Genomic DNA, 26,906 nt, shown 5'->3' with positions numbered 1-26,906 from the left:
GCGAGCCATCCTGGTTTGCCCAGCCCTGCGGGGCTTGGGGGTGCTAGGCTCTCAGCGCGAGCCCCGGACAGCTTGTCTACCTGCTGTCAGCTCGGTGCCCGGCACACAGTCAGAGCAGCTGCGGAGTCCTGTGTCCTTACTGGGACATTTAGGAAACACGTGGGGAGGAGCCACAGGAGGGCTCTTTGCGTTTGCATTAATGCTGCGCTGGCGGGTGGTAGTGCTGTGGGTTTCCTTGTCGCCAGCCCGGTTGATTCTTTCGCGAGGACAACAACCCCCGTAATCCGAGCTCTCATGAATCAAGCTCTTAACGTGCGAGAGCCACACATGCATTATCTCAGTCACAACAAGCTCCTTCAAGTAGGGAACAAATTCCCTTCACTTCACGAACGAGAAAATGGAGCCTCGCAGGTACCCCATATCTTGCCCAGGCCTCTGACGTGAGTAAGAGGAAGGGGCCAAGGCTGAGCCCTCTGTGCCTTCAGTCACGCCTACAGACAGACCCCCAAAGGGAGAGGTAATTACCTCCTGAGGTTCAGCTCTCAGAGCTCTTCGTAGACATTTGTTAGAGAACCAGGGGCGTTTTGAAGACATTTCTACTCTAATGTTTACGGCCGGGGCCCGCCCCTCACAAGGGTTATGGGAAAGCCTGAAATTCTCCTTTTTCCACAAACAAAGCTGCCTCCTTCAGTCCGGCAGTGGCCCTCTGAGTGTGACAGCCAGAGACAAAAGCTTAACAAACAGGACCTGTTTGTGTTTTCTCCTTGCTGCAACAGCATAACAACAAGCGATTATTGTTGGTGGCAACTTGTCCTGTCTTCGTCTGGGTCATGGCAGCGGTGGCTGTCAGAGTCCCCGAGCGGGAGCCAGTCTCGGTGACATATTAAAGGAAAAACAGAAACACAGGAAGGATGAAGGGCTCATGCAGGGAGGAGGGAGCTGTGTGGGGAGAGGCAGCTGATCCTGGGGAAAAAGTGCAGGTCAGAGACAGGAAGGGTGACAAGCGGAGGGACAGCGTAGTTTTGTAATCCAAGCTCAGAATGAACGCCGTCACTCTCCCACCTTTTTTCCTAGCCAACGTGATGTCAGGAATCATTGTTTGCCAGTGACAGAAAAGCTCATTCAAATGGGCTTAAGCAAAATGAGGTGATTAATTGGGACATGCAGTGGCAACGAGGGTGCGATGGCTTCAGGTGTGACCGGAACAAGATGCTCACCAAGCGTATCAGGACTTGGTAACTATCTTTCTGCTTCACCTTTGGCGCTCAAGATGGTGCATGGTGGCCAATGGCTGCCAGAAATCCTGGCTGAGCATCCTTCCAGGTTCAAGTTTAACAATAAGAGAAACTGTCTTTGCCTAGTCACTTTTTCCAGAAATCCCAAGAGTCACTCTGATTGGACCTGTTAGGACACATTCCTCCCCCTGAACTGATGGCTGACACTGTGGGGTTTGGATGAGCCAGTGGGTTTGGCTGACGGCTCTCTGTGGAAATTCACTATTACTAGGAAGGGAAGAGAGGGGATGCTCGGTGGTTGGAATAACAGGTGCCCGTCACGTGTCTCAGAGAGGCTTGTGCTTCTCTAAGAAAACAAGCCTGAAAGAAAGGGCTTCTGGTGAATAGAGCAAGGCCGGTAGCTCAGTCACGGTTGGGACTGGGAGAAAAAGAAAAAAGATGCCCCATACTTGGGTTTATCAGCAGCTCGGAGACCTGACTCAGTGCTCATTGGTCTCTGGTCAGGTAGAATCTCCCTGTGGCTTTCTATGTGAGAGTGGCTGGACCCAGCCTCAGACAATCCATCATCACGAACGACCCGGTTTAGGAGCCTTGAGTCAGACCCTCACCCGCAGGTTGACAGAACACCGGGTGAAGCCAGTTTAGGCTTTTGCTGTGTCCTTGCACAGAAATAAGAGCCTCGGTCTCAGCAGGTGTCTCTTCTTGGCCAGGCTGCTAACGATCTAGAAAGCAGGGCTGGGTCCCAGAGCAGCAATCATCGTGTGGTTCTGAAGCATGTAGAGGGTGTTGGGCTGTCCCCATCTAGTTGCAGTGGGACTCAAGGAATGCATCTCCCCATGCATTTGTGTATTCTCTGTGTATTCTCTCCTCTGGCATCGCATCACTTGCTAGAGGAGGAGCCTGGGTCTGGATGATGGACTGGGACTGGGTCTGGAATGCCCAGGCAGACATGGGAGTTCTAGGCACACCATTGGACGTTAGGGTACCAGTGGACTCAACAGTTGATCGTTATGTGCAAACAGTTCTGTGCCTCACTGTACCACCCATGTAGGCTCCTCTCTTGGCACAGCTCAGAATTACAAAGGAAAGAATTGGGCTGCCTCACATGAAACCCCCACACCCCCAGGTCGTCTCCCAGCTTCCCTGCCAGAAGTTACTCCTTGGTGCATTTAGTAGATGAATTGTTTGGAGTGAGACTGACCTGGGAATTAAATCAGACCCCTTACCATGATCTTCAGGACATGTGCTGTGTGTGATACGGTCTCTGCCTTCTGCCCTCATTCATCTCTCACCTTTCTCTCTCTCTGCCTCGCTCATTAAACTATAGCTGTTTTGATCTTCCTTCTGTTCCCTGAACTTGCCAAACCCCTTCCTACCACATGCCGCTCCTTCTTCTCAGATGGCTTTCCTTACCCCGCCCTGGCCCTCAGCTTTGCCTGGCTGACTCCTGCTTCACATTCTTTTGATCGGCTCCAGCGCGGCGGACCGGCAGATCTAAAGTGGTGTTCCTCTCCACTCCTGAACTGTTACATCATCGGAGTTCCTTGAAGTTATTCTGTGTGTCGATGTCATTCTTTCTCTTCTGTCTGTTCCCTTGAGAATGCAGGGACCTTCACTTTTGGTAGCCTCTTTCCCTAGATTCACTCGCCTGGAACAACGCCTGGCACCTAGCTGGAGTTTGTTAAATCCGTTGAATGGATGAAAAGCAATCAATAGATGAATGTTTCTGGAGCAGTGGGTTGCTCAAATGCATAAAGCACTAGTCTCTCTCTTTCTACCCACGGGCAACCTTGCAGATGCAGAATGATGCTTCCAGTTTTATCCCCAAAGTAGCGGCCCAGTGCCCTGAGGGTGTTAAGAGGGACTCGGAAGGACATTGTGCCCTGCCCTTAAAAATTCTAGTCTGAGGAGCCGGGCAAGATGTGTGCCTCCCAGTAACTAGGCAACCACCCACCAGTCAGGGCTGAGGAGTGACGTGTAAAGGCAGAGATGCTGGAAATTCACAAGTGGGAGTGCTAAGGACTCCATGATGGATGTGGGAGTCGTGGCTTGATGGTCAAGGCCGGCATCTTCACCACAGTCATGGCCAACTCAGCCTGACTGAGCCCTTCCTATATGCCAAGGGCTTTATGTACATCACCTCACAAAATATGTGCAGCAGCCCTTTGGGGTGGTGACCGTTACCGTCATTTTCCATTTCTTGGATGGGGAAACAGAGGCTCGGGTGAAGGAACTTTCTTGCATTAAGAAGCTGTTCCTGGGGTGCCTGGGTGGCTCAGTCAGTTAGGCGTCCAACTTCAGCTCAGGTCATGATCTTGCAGTTCATGAGTTCGAGCCCTGCATCGGGCTCTGTGCTGACGGCTCAGAGACTGGAGCCTGCTTCGGATTCTGTGTCTCCCTCTCTCTCTGCCCCTCCCCCACTCATGCTCTGGCTCTCTCTGGCTCTCAAAAATGAATAAATGTTAAAAAAAAAAAAAAAAAAAAAAAGCTGATCCTGCTCAGGCTGTCTGCAAAGCCCCTGTTCCTCCTACACACCCCCTGTTCCTTGTGGTTTCTCTGTGTAGAAAACATTTCCCCCTTGAGGGCATCATGACACAGTAAAGATGGCTCTGAATTAGGAGGTGAGAGACCCTGGGTCTGTTGCTGAGATCCCACTGATTTATGTGAAACTTGAAGCAAGTCATTAAGATTTTAAAGCCTGTTTCCTCCCCTAGAAGATAGAGGAAGTGGACTCAGAGGTACAAAGTCTTGCTGAACATAAGCATATTCTGGAGAAAATACATATTTTAGACAAAGATTCTGATCCAGTGGGGGTGGCCCGGAGCCCAGAGATCTGAAGGCTTGAGAAATTCCCCAAGGGAGCACAGCGACAAGGTTGGATACCAGACTGAGATTAGCGTCTTCAACCCTGCCTGCACATTACATTCACCCCGGGAGTTAAAAAGTCCCAGACCCTATCCCAGACCAAGTCAGTTGGCATCTTTAGGTGTGGGGCTGGTGGGGGTGGGAGAGCACTAGCTTTGAGATGTGGCTCGTGTGCCTGAGAAGCCATAGTTAATTTTATTCAGTTCTTGTAAAGTAAGGCTGAATTCTCACCTGCAGCCAGGCTAGGAAGAGGTTGAAGACTTGGTCATTCTAGGAGGGTCCATTCCTTCCTCCATCCCCAACCATAGAGCTCATCTTAGAATTTATCTTATGTGTTCCTCATTTCCTGCAGCCCAGTGTGAGAGCCTAGAGCACAGACTCTGAGTTAAGATTGGAGTGTCTGTCCTGGTCTTCAACCCAGAGCCCAGCAGCCACCCTAGTTGGGAACCCACCAGTCACCAGACACTTGAGATTCAACTTCTCATTTGAAGAGAGAAGGAGAGAACAGAGAACGGTGGTGTTAGGTCATTTTAGAAGAATCATGGTGGATTGGCTTCTGGGAGAAGCAAAATGGGGGACAGAATGGACATGATGAAATGGTGCAATGAGCACAGGTTGCTGATAGAGGAGTTCTTTGTTGGTGGGTGATGGGGCGAATGTGCTTTTGGGAAATGATAGCCAGAGGGAGGAAGATTTCCTTTGGTTTTCCTTCTGAGCACGCATTCGTTATCTTCATTAGCTCACTCAGTGATTCGTCTTGTCGCGTGCTTTTGGGTACCTGACCTTACTCGGGGTACTCAGATGGAGGCTAAGCCCCAGACCTTGAGTCCAAACTGTGATGGGGCTGTGTGTGTTTTTATTTTATCCTGAAGGTTGTGAGAGCTGCTGAAAAAAATTTAAGCAGGAGGACATCATGCTCCAGTTTGAACTTTATAAAAAGTAACTAGAGCAGCAGTGTGGAAGGTGGGTGGGAGAGGGACAGGACTGGGATAGGGACTCCACACAGGAGGTTCTTGGTGTTGTTTGAGAGAGAACCACCGTGGGACTGGAACATGAGCACGTGTAATAGGGAGAGGAAAAAGAAATAAACCTGTGGGGTGATAAAGAAAATGGATGCCTCTAGCTTGAATGGTGGTTACCTGTTGTACTAAATGTGGGAAGAGATCCCTCCTATCCTGAAAGGAAAAAAATGAGGGATAAAACACAAATCGTGAAACAGTTCAATAAGTAGAGGTTGCTTGGAATGAAATTTTGTGTTTGTGAATCATGAAGCTGATGTGTTTTGGGAAATGGTACCCGGGTATGGTTTCCTCTCTTAGCCCCAGTCTTCTGCACCACCTGATTGCCAGTTGATGGGAGATCATTGGCAATGGTTTTCCATTTCTGGGGCATTTTCTTTTCTAGTTGGATGCCTCAAAAATGATGAAGTGGTGGTTATTTACACCCCCCCCCACTCTTCTGTTTCCTATTCTGCACACCTGAAATCAGGGTGTCCTAGTAGCTAAGCATCCAAATTCTGCATTCAGACTGCCTGGTCTTGAATCCTGGCCCTGCCATGTACCAGCTGTATGAGTTTACGCAAGTTACTTTCTCTCAACCTGAGTTTTAAAATCTGTAATACATGGATAATATTAAGACGTTTTACTACATGCTACGTTGTCCTACATATTGCATATGCCCAGTAAAGGTTAGCTGTGATGTTGGCCATGATGATGGTAATTCGGGTAAGGAGGAGAGGGAGATGGATAGATGATGTGATGATGGATGATGATGGTGGTGATGGTGGATTATGATGATGGTAGATGATGATGATGGTGATGATAGATGGTGGTGGTGGTGATGGAAGAGGAAGAGGAAGAGGAGAGTGGCTGATGATGGGATAGAGATCCTCCAGTGGGACAGAGCTTATATGTATGTGAGAGTGCTATTCTTCTGAATCCTCAGGCTTATCACGTCTGGTGCCTTTACAGAAATAAAATATATTTAAAAGCTCAGTCCATACACAGTAAGAGTGGCAGAAAACACATCAAGGCTCACCAGGACAGTCCTCTACCAAGAGAAAGAAAATCCCCAAGGTGTCCCTCTCCATGTTTGCTGGGTCACCTACATCATTATATTTTGTTTGTTTTGGTACCCCAAGGAAAATAAGCTATGGAAATGTATGCAGCGTTGACAACAGGTGACCAATTCTCTCATGCCTCCTAGGAATGAACTTCCTGCTCATTTATTTCCTCTCCAAATATATATTGAGCCCCTGCTATGTGTCAAACATTGTTCTAGGCTTTGACGATACTAACTTGGATACTACTCATGCTGCCATTGAGATGAGACCAAGGAAAACAAACCATTGGAGTTCATATACTCAGATCACAGAAATTCAGTTTCATTTGGACTGGCATGGGGCAGAAGCAGTGGTTTTTTGTTTGTTTTTTTGTAACTCTTAGGTGATTTTCCTATGTAGCCAGGAGTGAGAGCCACTGGTGTGTGTAAGGGAACTTTGAATGACATCTTGCAGTAACAAAGCTGTTGTCAGCATGGCGCCATGTGGCTTTGAGGGAAGTCACTTAACCTCTCTTCCTGTGTCTTCATGAGAAACGCCATCCGTGAGGGTTATAACCACTTACAATACCTCATCCCTTGGGTCGTTAGAATCGAACAGCCTTTGTGAGTGGGTAACTGAAATGAAAGTTGGGGTTAGACTCCTATTAAACATCATGCCTTGATACCCACGGTAGTCAGGTCTTCCCCTGAGCACTCAGCAAGCTCTGGAACATTCTAGAACATTAGATCAGGAACTCTCATCTACCACACCCCCTGCCTCCCTCGCTCTGTGTTTAAAACAGTTTGTTCTGTCTTCAGCAGAGCAGTGAGCCCGGGGAGAGAGCTGCTTTTGCTTCAGAACCAAAGTGGGTGTCTGAAATCTGTTCCTCTCCCCCCGCTGCACACTGCCGAGGAAGCCGGTGCCAGAGGTGGTCAGAGACGGATCTGTGGAATCCGAAAAGGACAGGCTGAGTGATGGCAGGAGGTGGTAGGAGCAGGAGAGACAGCCTCTGTCGTTCGGGTAGGCAGCGGGAAGAACGTTCAGGGCCTTGAAAAAGAGGGCAGCATTTGGCATATCAGATGCCAGGCCCTGGGAGTGTGTCCAAATTCCTCCATCACCTCCTGCCAATCCATAAAAATACCTTTGAAAAATCCAGAGCCGAACGTGAGCCTCTTCAGTGTCTCGCTGTGCAGTTCTATCTGGCAAATAACTTCTCGCTTACGTTCCTCCAAAAGGTATAGGGTGCCTTTGGTCCATAATGCGTTCTGGAGTTTCAGATGCCAGTGGAAACCATAGTGGTGTAGGGTAGCTGTGGGAGGTCTATGAAGGACATGAGTGATGGTTTCTCTCCAAAGCATGATTCATCACCGTGAGGAAAGACAGTTCCTTCTCTTCATGCAGCCTCCTTGGGCTCAGAATGAGTGGGCTGGTTTGCGGAGGGGAGGGGCAATGTGAAACCAGCATGTCAGTAGATCCGGACACACCAGTTTCTGAAATAGGATCGGGTCCCCTTAGGTCTCTGGCACAGTCCATGTTGTCTAGAGGAATGAGGACGATGGAGAGGAGTCCCCAGCCTATTGGGGGCAGCCATAGATGAGTCTGTCAGCCTGCCAGTTCAGCCCTTTTTCACTCTTCATGGCAGCCCCCAACCCCACCCTGGGACGGTGCTTATTATACCCACTTTATAGGCAGAGAAACTCGGATGCAGAAAGTTTCAGAATCTACCCATGGTCACACGGTTGGTTAACGCAGAGCTGAGACTTGAATTCAAGTCCAGCAAACCCGGGGGCCCATACTATTTCAGCTATAGAGTTTGACTGTTGTGCATAAAGGGGTAGGCTGGAGGGTCTGCCCTTAATGTGATGAAGGGTCTAGGGGAGCCATTGATGACCATAGAGGAGACAAGTGGCACGATCAAAGCAGCGTTTAGGAATTTCAATCAGGCAGTCATGAATGCGGTGAATTGTTGGGATGTCCATGTCCAGAGTGGGAAGTGGGTAGCATAAGCCCCTGATGTGAAATACCAAGAGTCTTGACCCACGGGGAGAATAACAGTGACATCTATTTGTTGAGCACTTGACATGTGATGGCTATTGCGCTGGAAGCTTTTATACAAGGAGGTCATTTAATCCTTGCAGCTCAATGGGGAAGTGCTGTTGTCACCAACAGTGTGGTGCAGGGGTGAAAAGCTTGCACCCAAAGCAGGCAAGCCCGATTCAGTGCCTGTATGACCCTGCAGGACTCCCTCTACTGCTGAGTCTTTCTTCGTTTGTATGATGGGCATAATACTATTACCAGTTTAGGAAGGTGGTTGGGGCTAGGATTAAATGAGATACTGCATTGAAAGTGTTGAGCCACGTGACTCTCATAGGCTAAGTCCTTCTGGCACGTTAAGTGGTATAATTATTGGCATTACCACACCCATTATACAGATGTGGAAACTGAGGCTTGGAAAGGTGAAGTGATTTTTCCCAAGGTTACAATTAGAATTGGTGCCTGGACAGCGTGACCCCGGAAGTTAGACTGTTTTCCGTCTTGGGGTGAAGACGTTAATGGGGATCAGAAGAGGGTAACAGGAGAGATTCAGCTTGGACTAAAGCACCACAGGACCAGGGACTGGGGACGCCACAGGCAGAGGAACCCGCACGTGTTTTTACACAGACAGCTATGCCAGGCGAGCTCCCGGCTAATGGACTGCTGTCCTATAATCTCTCTCTTTCATGAAGTTCACAAGGCAGCCATACCCTCCTCTCTACATGGAGAGCCAGATGAGGCTGCATTTGCTCACAGCACATGGAGCAGGGGTGCTGGTGCAACCCCAACACCACCAGCACCCCCCTAGCAGGTTCGATCTCCACCTCTCCACCAGTACCGGTTATCCCTAGGAAGTGTGTGTGTACATACGGATCATCTCAGAGATCCTTTTTACTGGGTTTCAGCCATGCTCTTAGCATATGCCCTCCTGAGATCTTTCTCCATTCCTCGTGTGCTCACAGGAAGATGCTGATCTCACTGCCTTGTGCAGTCATAGTGTAACCCTGCTGACCAGCGTCCTTGGAGCATCTTGGTTCCATGGGAATTATTACATACCCTTTGTAATTAAGTTTGGGACTTCCCAGTCCCCTCCCAGGAAACACTTGGCAGTGCTAAGTTTGGTGGCTATAACTGCCTTGGGACTTCACTTGTGTGTCTTCTTTTGGTTCTTTATGTTGTCGCTGTCTTTGATATTTAATGAGGTTCCCTGGACAGCTGTTGAGCCTTGTAGGACTTCTCGATTCCTCTTCTGATCAATGAAGGTCACCCTCCACTAATTTCAGACATTGGATGGAGGAGTAGTAGGTTGGTGATGTTGAAAGATTTTAATTTCTGGGCGTGACATTGAAGAGTAAAAAAATGCAAAAGCTCCGACGTGGACTTCTCCCGTCTGGCATTATGTTTAAACCAAGGACATTCCTCTTAGACTCCATTCACACCGTCATCTACTCATGCATTCCTTCATCCTCCATTTACTGATGGGTCATGTGCCAAGTCTTCCACTGGGTGCTGGGGGACAGAGAGATGAGGACACAGCAGAATCTCTGCCCTTGAGCCATTCAGTCTTGTCGAAGCACGATTTAAGACGTTTAATCAATCCACGAACATTGGATTTCTCCAAAAGCTACTGTAGGGAAAAAGATAATTATCCAAAGTCTTTAAATCTGTTACCCACTTTAATTGATTTAATGAGGTAAAATTCATAAAACTGTATTGTTAGAAGGAGCCCAGAGGCATTTATTCCTGTGTTTTTTCTCTCTGCCTTCAGGCCACATTGCACTTGAATTATCCCCCAAACTCATGCATTTTAGAAAAGGGAAGTATTTCGAAGAACTATGTAGCTTTTGGCCCGTTCAGATAAAACTTTCTATTCTGTGGGCACCCAGGGGGAAAACTCTGCAGACTTCTTAAAGGAGTGCCATGCACAGCTACAAGGTATTGTTTGGAAAGATGAATGGAATCATCCACTCTTAATACACTCACACATGCACACACACACACACACACGCACTGGAACCCCTGTATTCATAGTTTTGAGGTTAATGCGTATGGTAACTACAGAATGGAAAATGAAAACATGGCTGCAGTATAATAAGGACCCCTTGAGAATCCTTTTAGTTCCCTGGGGTGGGGGAGGGGGAGGAATCTATCTCAGCACTTGTCAAATTGTGTTTTGCTGTAACACACAGGCATACCTTCTGTTTAGCTGGCATCTTTGTGCCAGGCCAGCCAGTCAACAGCATGGTTTCAGCATCTGCTATCTGTAGATCTTCAATGATCCCAAGAAAGTCGTGGCTGTGTTTTGGAAAGGGGGCTGGCCGTGGAACCAGAACCTGAGTTCATTTTGAGCCTCATTTCCCCCTGCCAATAACACCACCTTCGTAGGATCTCGTGGGGGCTTTAACGAGTTAAGAGGCATGAAGGTGGTTTGTAAATGACATAACCGTAGGCATCGCCTGCCTTTTCTAAATGGAAGTATGTTCTCATGATCAGATCATGACTTGGGGAGATGCTAGGACTATTAAGGGGCCCTTTAACCCAACACAAATGGCCATGTCACTTTCCAGAGTAAGAGCATCCAGCAGCTCCCTCTTATGCTTGAATAAGGTCTCAGCCTCTGAACATATCCCTGAAGCCACACATGATGGGATTTCTGCCAAGCCTTTTCACCATCATCTCATCTCCCTCCTACGTCATGAGCCATAATGATTTATCTCCAGCTCTTAGAATAGCCAAGGTGTATCCGCAGGTCTCCGCTGACTCTAATGCCCATTCATTTCCCCTCTTCTTCACCCCGATACTCCTTCGGCATCTCCTTGTGCCTCTCTCATCCTCTAGTCCCTGGAAATTGTTCTTCCTCAAATTCCTGCCACGTGTACAAAGGCAGAGACCCTGTCTTTGTCTGTCTTATATATCATTGTTTCCCCAAGTTCTAAAATGGTGTTGCTGCATAGTTAGGTAAGTGTTCAACAGATACTTGCTGATTCACATAGACATCCAGATAGATGTCCACCTAGCATTTATTATACTTTATATTACATAGGAGTCTAGAGTCCACATGACAGAAATCCTACTCAAAGTGGCTCAGGTGAACTTGGGGACTTGCTGGTTCACACAGCCAACAGGTCTAGAGTGAAAGTCTTTAGGCATAGCGGACTCCAGGTGCTCCAAGTATGTCATCAGGACTGTGTCTCTGTGTCCTGATATTGTCTCCCCTGAATTCATTTTCCAGTCCAGAGCCTGGGGCCAGATAGAGTTCATTGTGTTGAAGCCACATGGGCCCAAAGGTGGGGGTGGGGGGCAGGTTGTGGAATGAACTAGAGGAAAATGAGCTGGAACAAATAACAGATGTCCTTCAGGCACCAGACTGTGGGCTCCCAAGTTCAGGGTCTCTCTCCTCAGTGTATTCCCGGCATCTGTTCCCAAGTGTGGCATATAGTAGGTGCTCAAGAATGTTTGGGATGAATACGTGTGTGATATGTTTTCCCTCCCTTCTAAGAAGGCATTTTTAAAGCCTATAAAGACAGATGGTTATATATAAACCACCTTCTGCCTCATCCTCTGTTTTGCTTTTTCTTTTTCTTTCTTTCTTTCTTTCTTTCTTTCTTTTTTTTTTTTTAACCTGTTGGCAGGATCCGACGTCAACCTTCTTCCAATTTGGAGCGTCCATCCAGCAACAAGCCACGGTCATGCTGAAGATCATGCAGGATTACGACTGGCATGTCTTCTCCTTGGTGACCACCATCTTCCCTGGCTACAGGGACTTTATCAGCTTCATCAAGACCACAGTGGACAACAGCTTTGTGGGCTGGGACATGCAGAACGTGATCACCCTGGACACTTCCTTCGAGGACGCAAAGACGCAAGTCCAGTTGAAGAAGATCCACTCTTCCGTCATCCTGCTCTACTGTTCCAAAGATGAGGCCGTCCTCATCCTGAGTGAGGCCCGCTCCCTGGGCCTCACTGGATATGATTTCTTCTGGATTGTCCCCAGCTTGGTTTCTGGGAACACGGAGCTCATCCCCAAAGAGTTTCCATCAGGACTCATTTCAGTCTCCTACGACGACTGGGACTACAGCCTGGAGGCGCGAGTGAGGGACGGCCTGGGCATCCTAACCACTGCCGCGTATTCCATGTTGGAGAAGTTCTCCTATATCCCTGAGGCCAAGGCCAGCTGCTACGGACAGACAGAGAAGCCGGAGGCCCCACCACACACCCTGCACCAGTAAGAGGGCCGTCTTTGCTTGTGTCCCAGAATGGGACCAGTGTTTTGTTGTTTGTTTGCTTCTTTGGTTGTTGAAATACTCAGAGCAACACATACGTACTTGCTGCTGGAAATGTGCGCTGACGGTAGGGAGTGTTGTGCGTGCGCTTACGGGACTTGCTTTGTTCCATTGATCTTAGTCTCTCCTCCCCTCACCCCCCGGCTCATCTTTCGTTTTTAAGTTCCATCATGCTTCGTTCTCTGCAACCTTCTGTTTTTACTCAATGATACACCTTGGAAACCTACATACGAGACCTGTCTCCGTATCTATCTACGTATCTCTCCATCTATCCATTTTCTATCTATAACCGTATCTCCAGCGTGCATGTGTGTGTACATATGCATATATTTTTATATATAGATATATACACATATATGAATATATGTACAAAGATGTATATATATACACACGTACATATGTATGAATGTATGCAGATACATATGTGGGTGTCGGTATACATACGTATGGGTGTGTGTGTGTATTCTTTCAAACCTGTGCACATTACCTCTCTCAATAGAGATATACCATGGTTTGTTTATCCAGTCTCCATAATGATAGAAATTCAGGTTGTTTCTGATTTTTCTTTTTCCATCACAAACTAAACCACAGGGATCACCCTCCCACATGTCTCTGTGCACATGTGTCAGGGTTTCTCCAGGGCGGATTCTCAGAAGTAGAACTCTGGGGTCACAGAGCACACGCATTTAAAAATTGAAGTGTCTGTTGCCAATTTGTCCCACAAAGTAACTCTACCAATTTATATCCACGCAAGCAGTTTGTGAAGTCACCAGGCTTCCCACGTCCCCACCAACATGTCACAGTTTGGGAAAACTGCCCACGCTGGGTGTTCCATCCTCTGTTTGAGTCTGTGTCTGAATTTCTTCCCTTCTTGTGTCCTATTTTTGTAGGTCATTGGAAATCTTGGCAGATACTGCTTTTGAAGCCTCATTGTATTCCATCACATGGATGTATCCTAATGTATTCAACCACTCGCATCTTGGTGGACATTTAAGTTCGGTGTTTCTCAGGAGTGTCATTGTTCCTTGTGACCCATCATTATGGCTTGGCTGTTGACATTTAGAATGATCACCCCTGCACCCATTTTGCATGCTTTTGCCTGACGTCTGGTGATTTAATCCATGCTCCTTCTGTACGTAATGCGTGGTGTAGTTCTGTGGTTAAGGGCCTGGACTCCAGGCCTCGATTTATCAGGGTTCAAATCTTGTCTGGCTCACTTTCTGTTTGCCTCGGATAACCATTTTACCTTTCCGCGCCTCGGTTGTTCATTGCCAAGTGGCGATGGTAGCATTGCTTCCTAGGGGGTGCTCGTCAAATTTGAGTGTGCATCCGAATCACCAGGAGGGCTTGTTAAACCACAGATTTTGGGGCTCCACACTCAGTCTGTAATTCAGTAGCTCCGGGGGCCACGGGAGATGCGGGGACAGAATTTGCAATTGTAGCAGGTTCCTCGGTGCTGCTGATATTGCTAGTCTGGGGACCATGCACTGAGAACCAATGTTCCATGGATTGTCCTGAGTATGAAATGAGGCGATGCGTGAAAAGTACTGCTTAGCGCCGTGCCTGGCCCCCAGTGATTATTGACTACTTGTCAGAATGACCAGTGACGTTGTTTTTGGTCATTAGAAATGACAGTAGGCAGACTAGGTAGGTTTATTACCAGCAGAGTAACACGTCACTCCAAAGTGACTCTGGGTGTTTTTAGGACCTTGAATCTGCTACAGTGCAGGGATTATCTCTGAGTCCAGAGGTGTGCACATGTGGAAAGATTATACATCTTTAAAATTGGTATACACAGGGGCGCCTGGGTGGCTCAGTCGGTTAAGCATCCGACTTCGGTTCAGGGCATGATCTCACAGTCTGTGAGTTCGAGCCCCACGTTGGGCTCTGTGCTGACAGCTCAGAGCCTGGAGCCTGCTTCAGACTCTGTGTCTCCCTCTCTCTGCCCCTCCCCTGCTCATGCTCTGTCTCTCTCTGTCTCAAAAAAATAAAAACATTAAAAAAATAAAAAATAAAATAAAATTGGTATACACATGGAAAATAAACTCTTGAATTAAGAAATTGTGGTCCTTCAGAATTTCCCCTTCCCCTCGGATTCTCTCTTTAGCCATCCTGTTTCTCCATTACCGCTTTGAGCGTTTTGAAGAATTGCCTAAAGATCAGGAGGGAACTCCGGGAAATGAGTATGAGGCCTGGAAGCCTCTTACAGAGGCAGGATTTCTGCCAGCGCAAACACGAGGGCTGGGCTAATGAGTACTCACTTCCCATCAAAAATGCCCTGCAGCTGGAATATTCAGAAATGTATAATTTTGATGAAAACATAACTCAATTTTAGGGCAATTGAAATATAATGTATACAGGAAAAGGAATTGGAGAAGGATAATTGTCAAGACATACAGAGCTCCTTCGAGTGACCATCCTGAATTCTGTTCCTAAAAAAAAAAAAAAAAAAAACAAAAAAAACCCCACTGCTGTGAAATGCTGTCATGCTGTTTCTAGGAGTTATGTTTTGAATGCAGCGATTTTTGTAGATGGTGCTTCAGCCCCAGAGTAGTAATGGATCAAGTGTGGTAAGCCGTCATCCACTGCCTGGTGTTTAATGAAACCTCTCTCCTTCCGTGGACCACTGGCAATGCTCGCCCTGTGTGCGAGGCTGGAATGTGGTGCAAGCGGTGGCTTCTTACTATACTTGCCCACTGGCACGGTGTTTCTTAAACTCATCCAGGCCAGAGGAGCAGTTTGCCAGGCAAGGGAAGGGCTGGAAGCTGGAGAAAGCCCCCAAATGGCAGTTTTTCAGAAACGCATTAAGGACACCATTCTCTTCTCCTCTATCAGTCATTCCTTCCTTCCAGTGGAACCCATGCTAGCCCCCAAAACACACACAGGAATGAAGACATAACTTCCGTCCTCAAAGAACGTACAGTGTGCTGAAGAAGGAGGTTTGCATTGCGACAGACTCAGGTAACAAGGGCTTTTTTAAAAATATGAGGGAAGAACAAAAAGCTAGTACAGAGTCTGATGAAACACCCACCCCAATATGTCACATTGGTTTCAAATTTTTAAAAGAAATACGCATTACCGACCACGTAGCAGTCCTGATATACCTCTCCCGAGTCCCACTTTCTTCCTTTTCTCTCCCTGGGAGGGAAAAACACTGCCATGAACTTGGTGGGAATCCAGATCTGTGTGCATGTTTTTACTTTTAGTACAGACGTCTCTGCAACCTCAGACCCAAGGCACAGTTCTTTCTAATGCACATGAGTGGTGTTTGATATATTCCAATTTCCTTTACGTCAACCTTGTGGTTCAAGATCCATCTATGAGGACCCGTGTCCTTCTAGCATATTCATCTTAGGTGCTGTCTTGCGTTCTGTTGTGCATGTAACTATTGCATTGTTTGTTTAACCATCCACCTCGGATGGACATTTAGGTTGGTAACGTAAGGGATCCTCAGTGTCTGTAGTCGAGTTGGAATCCCAGGACTCTCCAGTTCAGGGTTCCACAAAGCATCCAGTCACCAAGTAGGTGTCATTACTCCCACCACGTAGTCAGGAGGATGCAAATACCTTGGAAGAAGTTCGGATAAACTCACATGGATGGCTGTCGTGCTACATTGATGTGGGGATCTGGGGTCCCTCTTTGACTGGTTGAGTGTGCCATCTTGGAACCAGTTACACATGTCCCTGTGTGGTCTTCAGGGACGTGACTTGTGATCTCCTACCCAGAGCTTGTGTCATTAGGGCACTGTAACCATGACTTCTTATGACGTGCGACCTGGTAGAAAAGACTGCTTGCTCAGGATGACGTGTTAATGATCTTGCCGTGGACCTGTTTCTGTCCCTGGGATTTCAGGGGGAAAAAAAGGTGGGGGAAAGGGGAAAATGTTCTTTATGTTTAATATTCCTGGTTTTACAGAAGGCACTTTGAAAAGAGCAGTCAGCATTTTATAAAGTTCAAAAATAGCTCAGCCATGTTATGTAACCTCCTCCTTGCTACTGCAAAGTTATTAAACATCTGTCCCTTCACCAAACACAGAGCACGTCACTGGTAATTCCTGGAGCTGTGAAGGTAGAACATTACCTGTTCTGCTGGTGTGGAACCGAGGCTGTTCTGTCCAGTCCTGTCCCAAGAGTCCGTCCAGGCCTCTGGTGGATAGGGCCCTCTGGGAGGCAATGTGGCCTCAGGGTGAAAAGTCTGGCACCAAAGCCTGGGGTTGAATCCCAGATTAGAACTCTTCTAGATCGAAGGCTTTGGACAAGTCCCTTAATTCCTCCAAGGCTGCCTCCTGAGACATAACATGGGGACAAGAGAAGTATTTGCCTCTTAGCCCACAGCCTGACATATGGACTGCAAACTATACGTCGTTACTATTATAATATAACTTGTAGATACAGAACAGGTAGTGAAACAGATGGGTCTGTATGCCACAGTCCACAGGATTGCCACTGATTCATTCCCCACGGGGCATTTAGTCCCTCTGTATGCTAGACACCAATTATCCCTGGATGGCGAGACAGAGAAAGCCCCCATATAAATATTGGGTCAGGCAGTGTTCAGTGTTGCCATTTGTGACTTGTCTTTGAGGCCTAAGGGGCAGTGCAATATCTCATAGCGGAAGCTCGTCTCACTATGTTGGAGGTACAGGAGGAAAGGGATGTCCTTCTGGGGAATCATGACACCTAAGGAGAAGTGGATTGGGGTTGAGATGGCTCAATGTTTGCTGACATTTCCCAAACATCTTTCTGGTAGCTTTGTTTTTTTTTTTTAATTTTTTTAATGTTTATTTTATTTTTGGTGGGGGGAAGGGGCAGAGTGAGAGAGGGGAACACAGAATCCAAAGCAGGCTCCAGGCTCTGAACTGTTACAACAGAGCCCAATGCGGGGCTTGAACTCAGGAACCGTGAGATCATGACCTGAGCCAAAGTCGGACACTTAACTGACTGAGCCACCCAGGCACCCCAAAAGGTGGATTCTTTTTAGACCTAAACTCTCTTGCTAAAGGCTTACCCTGGGAGGAGCATGGCCAGTGGGAAGAAGGCAGTTCGGTACAGAGAAAAGTCCGTATGGCCAGGTTTGGAATTAGCCACATACTGCTTACCAAGTTTAAGTTACTAACCATGCTAAACCCATAATTTTTTCTAAAATGCACACACACACACATGTGTGTGTGTGTGCGTGTGTGTGTGTGTGTGTGTGTAGGGGGGTAGTCATCTTATTGTACCAAAATTAAGTGAAAGCATATATGTTGAAACACAAGCCTGGCTGATAGGAGGCATTTCAAAAATTACTGTTGTTATTATTATTGTGGTGGTGATTGTCATTATTGTTTCTTTAATTATACTTATTAGACTGCAAGCTATTTACAGGCAGGGAAGTGAGAAATGGATTTCTACCTTGCTTTTTAACGACTGAATTATGACTGTACATCCCGTGGCTTCCATTTTAGCTAAGGAAGCAGGATGTGGACAAGTGTCTTGGAGGTCGGAAGTGTTCAAGTAGATCTTTAGCCCAGATGAGTGGGGAAAGAACATCTTCTCCCAGGAGAGTTAATGGATTCCTATTGAAGAGAAGTTATTTGACTTTAATTGACGATATCTGGCTTGAGCACTTACATGTTTTAAATTAACTTTGTGATTTATCAGGCTTCTGCTTTAAGAAGCAACGACATTGGGGGGTCTCAGTGGCTCAGTCAGTTAAGCATCGGACTCTTGATCTTGGCTCAGGTCATGGTCTCATGGTTCGTGAGTTTGAGCCCCACACAAGGCTCTGTACAGATGGTATGGAGCCCGGTTGTCTCTGCTTCACTCAGCCCCTTCCCAGCTTGTGCTCTCTCTTTGTCAAAATAAACAAACAAGCAAACAAAAAATTTAAACGAAAAGAAGCAATAATGTTGTAAATTATGACCCTGACAGAAAACGAAATGGAAGGAAGATCTATATGTGTGAGCTTAATTCATTTCCAAGTTACTTTGGTACTTTTATCTTTTTAAAAATTTTTAAATGTTTAATTATTTTTGAAAGAGGGAGAGAGAGAGAGAGAGAGAAAGGAGGGGCAGAGAGAGAGAGAAGGAGACACAGAAGCTGAAGCAGGCTCCATGCTCTGAGCTGTCAGCACAGAGCCCAACGCGGGGCTCGAATGTACAAACTGTGAGATCATGACCTGAGCTGAAGTTGGACACTTAACCGACTGAGCCACCCAGGCCCCCCTCCTTGATACTTTTTTCAGTCTTCATTTCTAAAATAACCACAGGAAAAGTTCCTGGCTTAACGACCCATTAACAGACTGCACTAAGCTGGGCTGCCTTTTTGGTTTTTTTGTTTGTTTATTTGTTTTTAAGAAGTCAGAATTAACACTGTTGGTTTCTTTTTTTATTGCCAATAAAAGAGCCTACTCCGTTAAGTCTCTGAGCCTGACCGGAGTTAAAACTTCCCTGGGTGAATGTGATAACTCTGCAAATATTTATCTGTGGGATTACTGTATGCTCGACAAACATTTCTGGCAATGGCACCAGGCACCCACGAGACCCGGCCGTCCTGTGGGCTTGTGCTGCAAATCTGACTGGGGCTCTGGACTCCATGATGAGGAAGAAAGGCTGAGCCTCAAAGCAAATCAGCAAGAGATATATAGAAATGAGATTCGAGAGAATCCAGGTGCAAGTGCCAGATTGAGAACGCAAAGTGCATTCCACCAGACTTTGTGACTTTGTGGAACGTGAGTTCGGAAAGTGCCATGGTTATCTTGGGCAAGTTACTTGATTTCTACTTGATTTCTTTGAGCCTCCACTTCTTGACTGCAAACAGAGATCATTCCAGCCCTAGGGGACTGTGGTGACACTTACATGCGTGTAATACACTCAGCCAAGCATCTAGGCTATAGTTGGCACCTGATCTGTTAGTTGTCCTCCTTCCCAGGGCCGGGTGCACAGCTTGAGCTGACCCCGCCTGTGTCCTGACAGACCCATGAGAGGTGGTCTCTGCTCCCTGGGTGTTCAGCCTGACAGCTAAGTCAACAGCCTCTCTTCATCATCATCTCTGCCTGTGGCATCTCTCCTGGAACACAGCCGTGTCTTTTTTGGCTGGAAGTCAAAAGTACCGTATGCCAACCCTGCAATGCAAGTCAATCATTTCCAACTGGCATCCAATGAATAGCTTGACAAATGGTGGGAACTGGATGCTGGCAACTTGAAAGGACCAGAAATTGGCCATGCCTTTACCTTGAGGGAAAGGTGGTTTCGGGGTCATACATGCAGCACAAATATTGTTCAGATTTGCCCGATGCGAGTCTTTGGATTTGGGGACCCGCATGCCTAACAAGAATATGGATCGATCTGTTTCCCCCAGGGTTGGACGCTGAGACAGTTTTCATTTTGAAACTTGTTAATTTGGTGACGTATACTGATAATTTGCTGCAACTCTCTTCTGTGAGAAGATAAAGCAAAGAAAAAGCACCCTCCTCATTACTCTGGTGCCTTCTGACAGACAGTATTTTGGGGGCAGAGGATCTTAATGTGTAAGCACAGGGATCAGTTAGGAGACTGTGGCATAGTCCAGGGGAGAGCAGGCAGAGACTTGTGTGAGAGTAATGGCCGTGTATTCAGAGAGGAGTGAGTGAGCTTAATGTGTGTTGTGCAGTAAAATGAACAAGGCTTCACAGATGAACATAAAGTGATAAAAGATATTAATCAAGAATTTGGCACTCATACAGCTGAGTAGATGGTGGTGCCTTTCACAAAACTGGGGAAGCAGCAGGTGTAGAGAGGAGGGGGTCAGGAAGAGCATCTAATTTCGAGCGTGTTCATGGAACACACGCTGGACACCCGAGTGGAAATCTCACGTAGGCAATTGGAGAAGAGGGTCTCAGTTGACACCGAAATATGCAGCACACATTTCAAAGCTTATTGGTGGCGGTTGAAACCCTAGGATTGGGTGACATCACCTAGGGGTGGGTAAGGAAGAATCAGAAGACTAACCGGGGGCTGAAACCTTGAGGAACTCCAGCATTCCTTGGCAAATAAGCCCCAAGGGAAAGGAGAATCTTGGGGAGAAAGAGTTGGGCTGGGAACTTCAGCCGCCTCTTTTTCCCATGGAGACTGTCTGTACCCTGCTTCTGTTATGGAGCCTGGTGGGTGTCTTTATGGTGTCTGCTGTATGCTAGACATCATGGCAGGCACTGTGGGCCCTGCGGAGTTCTATAATCTATGGCCATTGCTAGTATGCCCAGGTTGAGTGCACCCTAGGAGAGTTAGATAATAATACCAGCAGTTTTAATCAATACATGGAGAAAGTAAGACCAATCACACGATGAAGTGCCAGGCAAATCATCCGAGCAGCCAATTCTTGGAGTCAGAAGAAGCCAATACCATACTCGGCTGGAGTCAGGACACAGATGGCAAGCCAAGCTTTGCATCTGGAGAGATGAGAAAGTGATACTTCAAGAAGGGGGCAAAACCTCTGCTTTTGCTTCATTTAAAAAAGAATTTTTTTAATATTTATTTTTGAGAGAGAGAGAGCATGAGTAGGGGAGGGACAGAGAGAGAGAGGAAGACACAGAATCTGAAGCAGGCTCCAGGCTCCAAGCTGCCAGCACAGAACCCGACACGGGGCTGGAAGCCACGAACTGTGAGCTCATGACGTGAGCTGAAGTCGGACGCTTAACTGACTGAGCCACCCAGGCGCCCCTGCTTTTGCTTCATTCTTAACATGATCTGGAAGACATCTGATGCAATACAAAACAATAAGTTAAAAACCCTTTATGCCACAAGGGGGGCACCTGTGCCACAGTGTAAAGGGCACATGTGAAGGGCCAGTTTATTTACAGGCTGTCTTTTGTTGGCTCTCCTGGAAGAGTGTCTGTCTATGCACCTCCTTGTATATAGGACAGAAGCCCTCCTCGTGCTGGACAGCCAGTATGGGTGGGCATTTCCACTTGTTCTCTGTCTTGGTCCCCTTCTCTTGACTCCACATAGATGCTGCCTGCCTGCAGTGTGACTGAGCCCCCATGCAGCCTCCTGGTGCCTGACCGCCTGTCATGGATCCCAGGGCTGGAGGAGCCCCTGTTAGGCTAGTTTGCCAGCTAGGTTTGGCATGGGCATGGGGGGAGGCCAGCCATGTTTTTATCCAGGCTTCACAGTTTGGGGACTGAACTGGCTGATCTGCTCATGTCTGGTGTACTCTTGTCCAAATCCCCACCACCAGTTCCGGAGATTTGCTTCGTTTGGTTAAGTCCTGTCCAAACACAAGGAATAAATACACACACTACTCAGTTTCCTGTGTGAGGAAGAACAGCTCTCCTGAGATGTGGACTCATTTCCTTTATATTTCCATCACTATTAGTAAAAGGAAGTTTTAGCAAGTTAATTAATACATCAGTGTGTGTGTGTGTGTGTGTGTGTGTGTGTGTAACTTCAAGTTTCATAAGTTACCTTATAGAAACATATATATTTTAAAATGTGATGTAATGGAAATTTTAAAGTGCCCTGCCATGTATTAAGTGTCTTTTCTGTGCTAGTCACTTTAAATAAATTATCTATAATCCTTAGATGTGCATCTAGGATATTTTTGCTGCAACTGTCAACTAAATTCAGTATGTGAGTGAATTATTTGATTGGAATTTCATAGGTAGGGTGGACTTCAGAAGCAGTATGATCAAGGCTCTTGTTCTTTTCCCTATGATCTCTTGACTCTGCTCTTTGGTAATTGTAGTTTTTGTTATCAAACCTCTTTCTTTGGGACCTTAAGTTTGCTGTCAGCCACACCTTGGATGACTTCTTTGTTCATGGCCAAATTAGGTCATGTGTCCATATTTGGGCCAATAACAGACATTTTGAAAATGCCATGTACTCACCGGCTTAATTCTGGATTCCCAGTCCAGTCACTGAAAAGGCAAATAGGAATACATTAAGACCAATCTAGACTTACTCTAAGAATTGGAGATGGGGGAAGTTCCCCCCAAGGTCCATCAAGCTTTATGGCAAACGTGATGTTTTAACAAATGTGAATTCTGTTAAGAACAAGGAAGAAGACAATGGATGCTGAATAGACTTATTACCAGCAGGCCAATTATAAATCATAATAACTCATATTTTAGTTGGTGAAACTGAGGACCAGAGAAATTATATAACTGGACAAAAGGCACACAGCTAACATAAAATGAAGCTAGAATTCCAATCAAGCTTTGTTTGGGTCGAAACCCTGTTACACTACTTTCTGAGGTTGCAAATTGACCTGAAGTTGTATTTTCCTTTTTTTTTGACTCAGAATGTTTTTATTGTTTTCAAAACTTGAATAAATCCCAACATTTAAAAATTGAAAGGTGTCACAAAAAATTATATTTTCAGCAAATCTTAAAAAATATGAAACACTGATGATGGTAATTCCACATGCCTATCTGGAAGTTTTAAAGGTTGGAGCTCTAGGTGTTGGGTCCAAACCCTTCACTCCTCAGGAGGAAGCTGGGAGTCGGGAGTCCCAGCTGTATGTTGCTGTGCAGGTGGTAGTGTTTATGGCAAGAGTATCTCGGCCTTTCCTACCCACTTTGATGTGGGTATTGTTCACTTGATATATAGGAGTCACTGATCTAGTTTCCGGATTTCTTTCAGAGGTAATTGCTGCATGTGTAATTCTAGATTTGGTGTGCATGAAAGGAGGTAAGTTCAGGAGCCTCCAAGGCTGCCATCTTGTATAGGAACCTTCCTCCTACCTGGAGATGGTCAACTGGGTGTTATCAAGAAGGCCTGCCCAGTTTATTTTCATCCCCTCCTGGGCTCCTTACTTGTATTACATCAATGGCCTCTTTATGCATCTTGTATTTTGCTATTTTATCATAATCATCATCATCATTCATAATCATCACCCAAATAAGAACTTGATGAGCCTTAAGAGTGGTAGATAACAGAATGAGTGGTAACAGGAAGTTTTGGTACCTCACCTCCAGGGATCTTTCCACCTGGGTCCAAACAAGTAGGTCTGTGGACAACATAGGTCTCTGTCGTTCTGTATGCCTTCAACATTATTGGACAGACATTCTAGAGAAGTCATGTAAAAAAATCTGCTAGTCTGTGATTCTCTGCGATGAGACACCCTGTAATATTGGAGAGGAGCCCCTAATCTTTCACTCACGTTTTCTCAAAAACAAACAAACAAACACAGTGTTTTAAAAGTTTCAGCTGGGGGTGTCTAGGACATAGTCATCAGGGGCTAAGTGGTCATTCTCTGTGGCCCTGGGTCCTAAACCTATTTTTCTGTTCAACTTACCGGTGGGAATTTGACTTTGCCCAAAGACAAGTACTTCCTGAACTACCCATGGGGAGTTCCCACCCATCAGAGTGGATTAAGTCATAGATGTTCTTCTAAAGCTGGGAAGAGAGATTTGTTCTCAGTGGTGGTGGGGCAGGGATCTAGCCTTTTGCAATATCCTAGAACCTGTCCAATAAATGGCAAACAAGGGAGTCTGATGGAGCCCATGCTGTGTGTTACCAGTCACTGCTGGAAGGGTCCCTTGATCACCTACACCTTGTCAAGTATGTGGTTCTGATCTGATTTTTCCTTGTTTATGGCCCAAATTCGCCAAGTATGTTATTAGTTGTTACAAATTATTTTCAGCTGGTTTTGTAACATCGAGATTGTCCATTGCTTCTCTTTCCTTTTTACAGGTGAGGAAATTGAGGCCTGGAAGACACAGGGTTCATTTTTCACTGATGAGAGACTCGTTAATGGCAGAAACATGGGAAACCCAGATTTTCTTTCTCCCAGAGCTAGATGGGTTGCTTCCACTGCACCTGTATCCTCTTTCCTTCTAGGTCCTTTGTGATGAATAATAATAATGTGGTGGTGCTGGTGGAGATGAAGAAGAACATCTCCAGGGACCTAGTCATCGTTACTGTATACACCACTACCTAGCATGATGTAGACACTTAAATGTGTGTCAGTGGGTGAGTGGTGATAGTTGCTAACACAGCAGTTGCTCTGGTCTTGATGCTGTGTTAAGGATGTTGACGTGTATTATCTTATTCTGTTCTCACAACAGCTCCATGAGACCCATAGTATCATCTTTCCTCTTTTTGCACGAGAAAGAAAAATCTCAGGGAGAAAAAGGACTTTCCCAGGGTCATTTAGTGGCACAACCAGGACCACGATGGCCTCTCTGACTTCAGCACCTGCTCCTCTGACCCTCTGGCAGCCCCAGGAAAGAGGACTCTCCAGGTGTGTTTTCATGAGGCCCTAGGAAGTTTCCCAGTGCCCCAAAGCGTGTACAGAGATCTCCCCATTTGGGGCAGGAGTCATTGGCGTGCTTTGCAAGTTGACTTGTCACAGAAATGCAATGCATGGGGTTTCATTTTATAAATCACAAAACCTCCCTGAAAACGTTAATAGTTTTACTGTCAACATCAATTATTATTATTGTCATTAGCACAGAGATCAGCGTTGGCATGTTGCCAAGAATGAAGAGAGGACAGAACAAAGGGTAGAGGTTGACCTTTCCTGGGAGAATTTTTATGAGAATAGTCGAAAGCTCAGTTGCAGAGTCATCAGCTCCCTTTAGATGAGTTCTAGAATGCGTCCCTTCAGACTGTGCATCTCTGAGGAGCGCCAGTAAATATTAGCTGGATGCAAAGAATTGAGCAAAAACATCAGCAAGGGAGTCTCAGTAATTCTGACCAGGCAGAAGGAAAGAAATAGAAGGTAAAAAGGAAGAGAGAAGCAATATTTAATCTTGATGCTGGTTGTAGGGCAGGTCCCAGTGGAGTTGTCTGCCTTGATTTTTAACATCTTTTTTAAAAGTTTATTTATTTTTGAGAGAGAGAGAAAGCAGGGGAGGGACAGAGAGCCAGGGAGATGAGAGGGAATCCCAAGCAGGCTCCACACTGTCAGTGTAGAACCTGACACGGGGCTCGAACTCACAAACTGTGAGATAGTGACCTGAGCCAAGATCGAGAGTCAGATGCTTAACCGACTGAGCCCCCCAGGCGCCTTTGCCTTGGTTTTTAAAGTGTTCTCTTCACACATATGCAGGGAGGCCGAAGCCTTGGCAAACATCTTCCACTCTGTGTAGGAGACGGGGGAGGAAGTCATCATGCCTGCCTCTGAGCCCTTTACAGATCTTGAATTTAATAAACCTTAAGCTTTCAAAACAGAGCCTTTCTTAAATAGACTCTGAGCTCCAAACACAGAACTAGGAGAAAGTGTTTGTCTTCAGCCGACTAGGTGAAAACAAAACAAAACAAAACAAAACAAATAGAACAAAAGGAGTCCCTGGTATCTGTTACACGTTTCATCCCCTGACTGTCTGCGTTTCATGCTTCCCTTCCTTCCTCCTTCCCTTTTCCCTTTGGCCCTTCCTCCCTCCTTCCCTCCCTCCCTCTTTTCCTCCCTCCTTCCCTTGCTTCCTCCCTCCCTCCCTCCCTCCCTCTTCCCTTCTTCTCTCCCTCTTTCCCTCCATCCTCCCTCCTTCTCTCCTCCCTTCCTTCCCTTCTGCCTCCCTCCCACCCTTCCTCCTTTAATTCCCACATGCATTTGTTCATGTATTCAACCCTGTGGTAGGTATGGGACACGGGCAGCCACAAGCACAACAGACAAAGGTTCCCCTCCTGAAGTTCCCAGGCTGGTGGGAAGACTGAGAATATATGATCAAACGTATAATGTCAGGTTGGTATTGACATGGGATAGGAAGAGAAATAGGGCAGAATAAGGGGACAGAGAATGCAAGGGTGTTGTTTCAGATACAATGGTTGGGGAGGTGACATTTAGGCCCGTATCCAAATGAAGCGAATAAGAAAGTGATATGAAGATCTGGGGCCAGAATGTTCTGGATGGGGGGCCAGTGTGGGCAAAGGACTGAGCTGGGAAGTTGCTTGCATGGCTTGAGGCACAGCAGTCAGGTCGGAACAGCAGAAGCAGGATGGGTCCGTCAGTGGAACATGCCTTTGGAGAGGTAGACGGGGGTCTTAGAGGCCACAGTGAAGGTGTTGAGCTTTGTTTCCAGTGCTATGGGAAGGTGTTGGAAAGTGTTAGGAGGGGAGTGGGGTAGGCTTCTGCGGGGACCCCTGAGCTTGGTGTGGAGTGTAAGGCACTTGGCTTCTCCAGATTGCAATCCTCCCTTCTTCCGTTGTGCAGCGTGTGCTGGGCAGGCCCTTGGCCACAGCCAACAGCAACAACAACAAAAATCCATCCGTCCGTCTCACCATGCTGATTGCTTGATGAGTAGACACGGGTCTGAGTTGGTCTGATGGGCCGCAGATCGTAGCCATTTGATGTATAGGAAATGTGCAGATTGTGAGGCCTGGAATTTCTGTTGCCAGTTTTCTACCATGAAAGAAATCAGGCTGCAGTTAGAGGTGACTCATACCTGAGACAGAACTAAGAGAAGCATAGCATGGAGAACAGACCAAAGCCATGATCATACTGTACCTGAAGTCTGCCCTATCACTGATCTTTTCAGATATTAACCACC

The 26,906-nt window shown here is 46.6% G+C and overlaps 1 protein-coding gene across 1 annotated transcript in view; it reads left to right on the top strand.

The window, feature by feature from the left end:
- The window catches only part of GRIN2A (glutamate ionotropic receptor NMDA type subunit 2A), a 363,632-nt gene that overhangs the window by 202,703 nt on the left and 134,023 nt on the right, over window positions 1-26,906 (top strand). The window contains exon 4 of the mRNA XM_027043273.2: window positions 11,808-12,400. Within this exon, the coding sequence (XP_026899074.1) occupies window positions 11,808-12,400 (593 nt within the window). The remainder of the gene's footprint in view (window positions 1-11,807; window positions 12,401-26,906) is intronic.

This window comes from Acinonyx jubatus, chromosome E3, assembly GCF_027475565.1.
Source record: "Acinonyx jubatus isolate Ajub_Pintada_27869175 chromosome E3, VMU_Ajub_asm_v1.0, whole genome shotgun sequence".
In the NCBI taxonomy this organism is placed as follows: domain Eukaryota; kingdom Metazoa; phylum Chordata; class Mammalia; order Carnivora; family Felidae; genus Acinonyx; species Acinonyx jubatus.
Note: the sequence above shows the minus strand (reverse complement) of the source record. Positions and strands in the feature narration are given on the sequence as shown.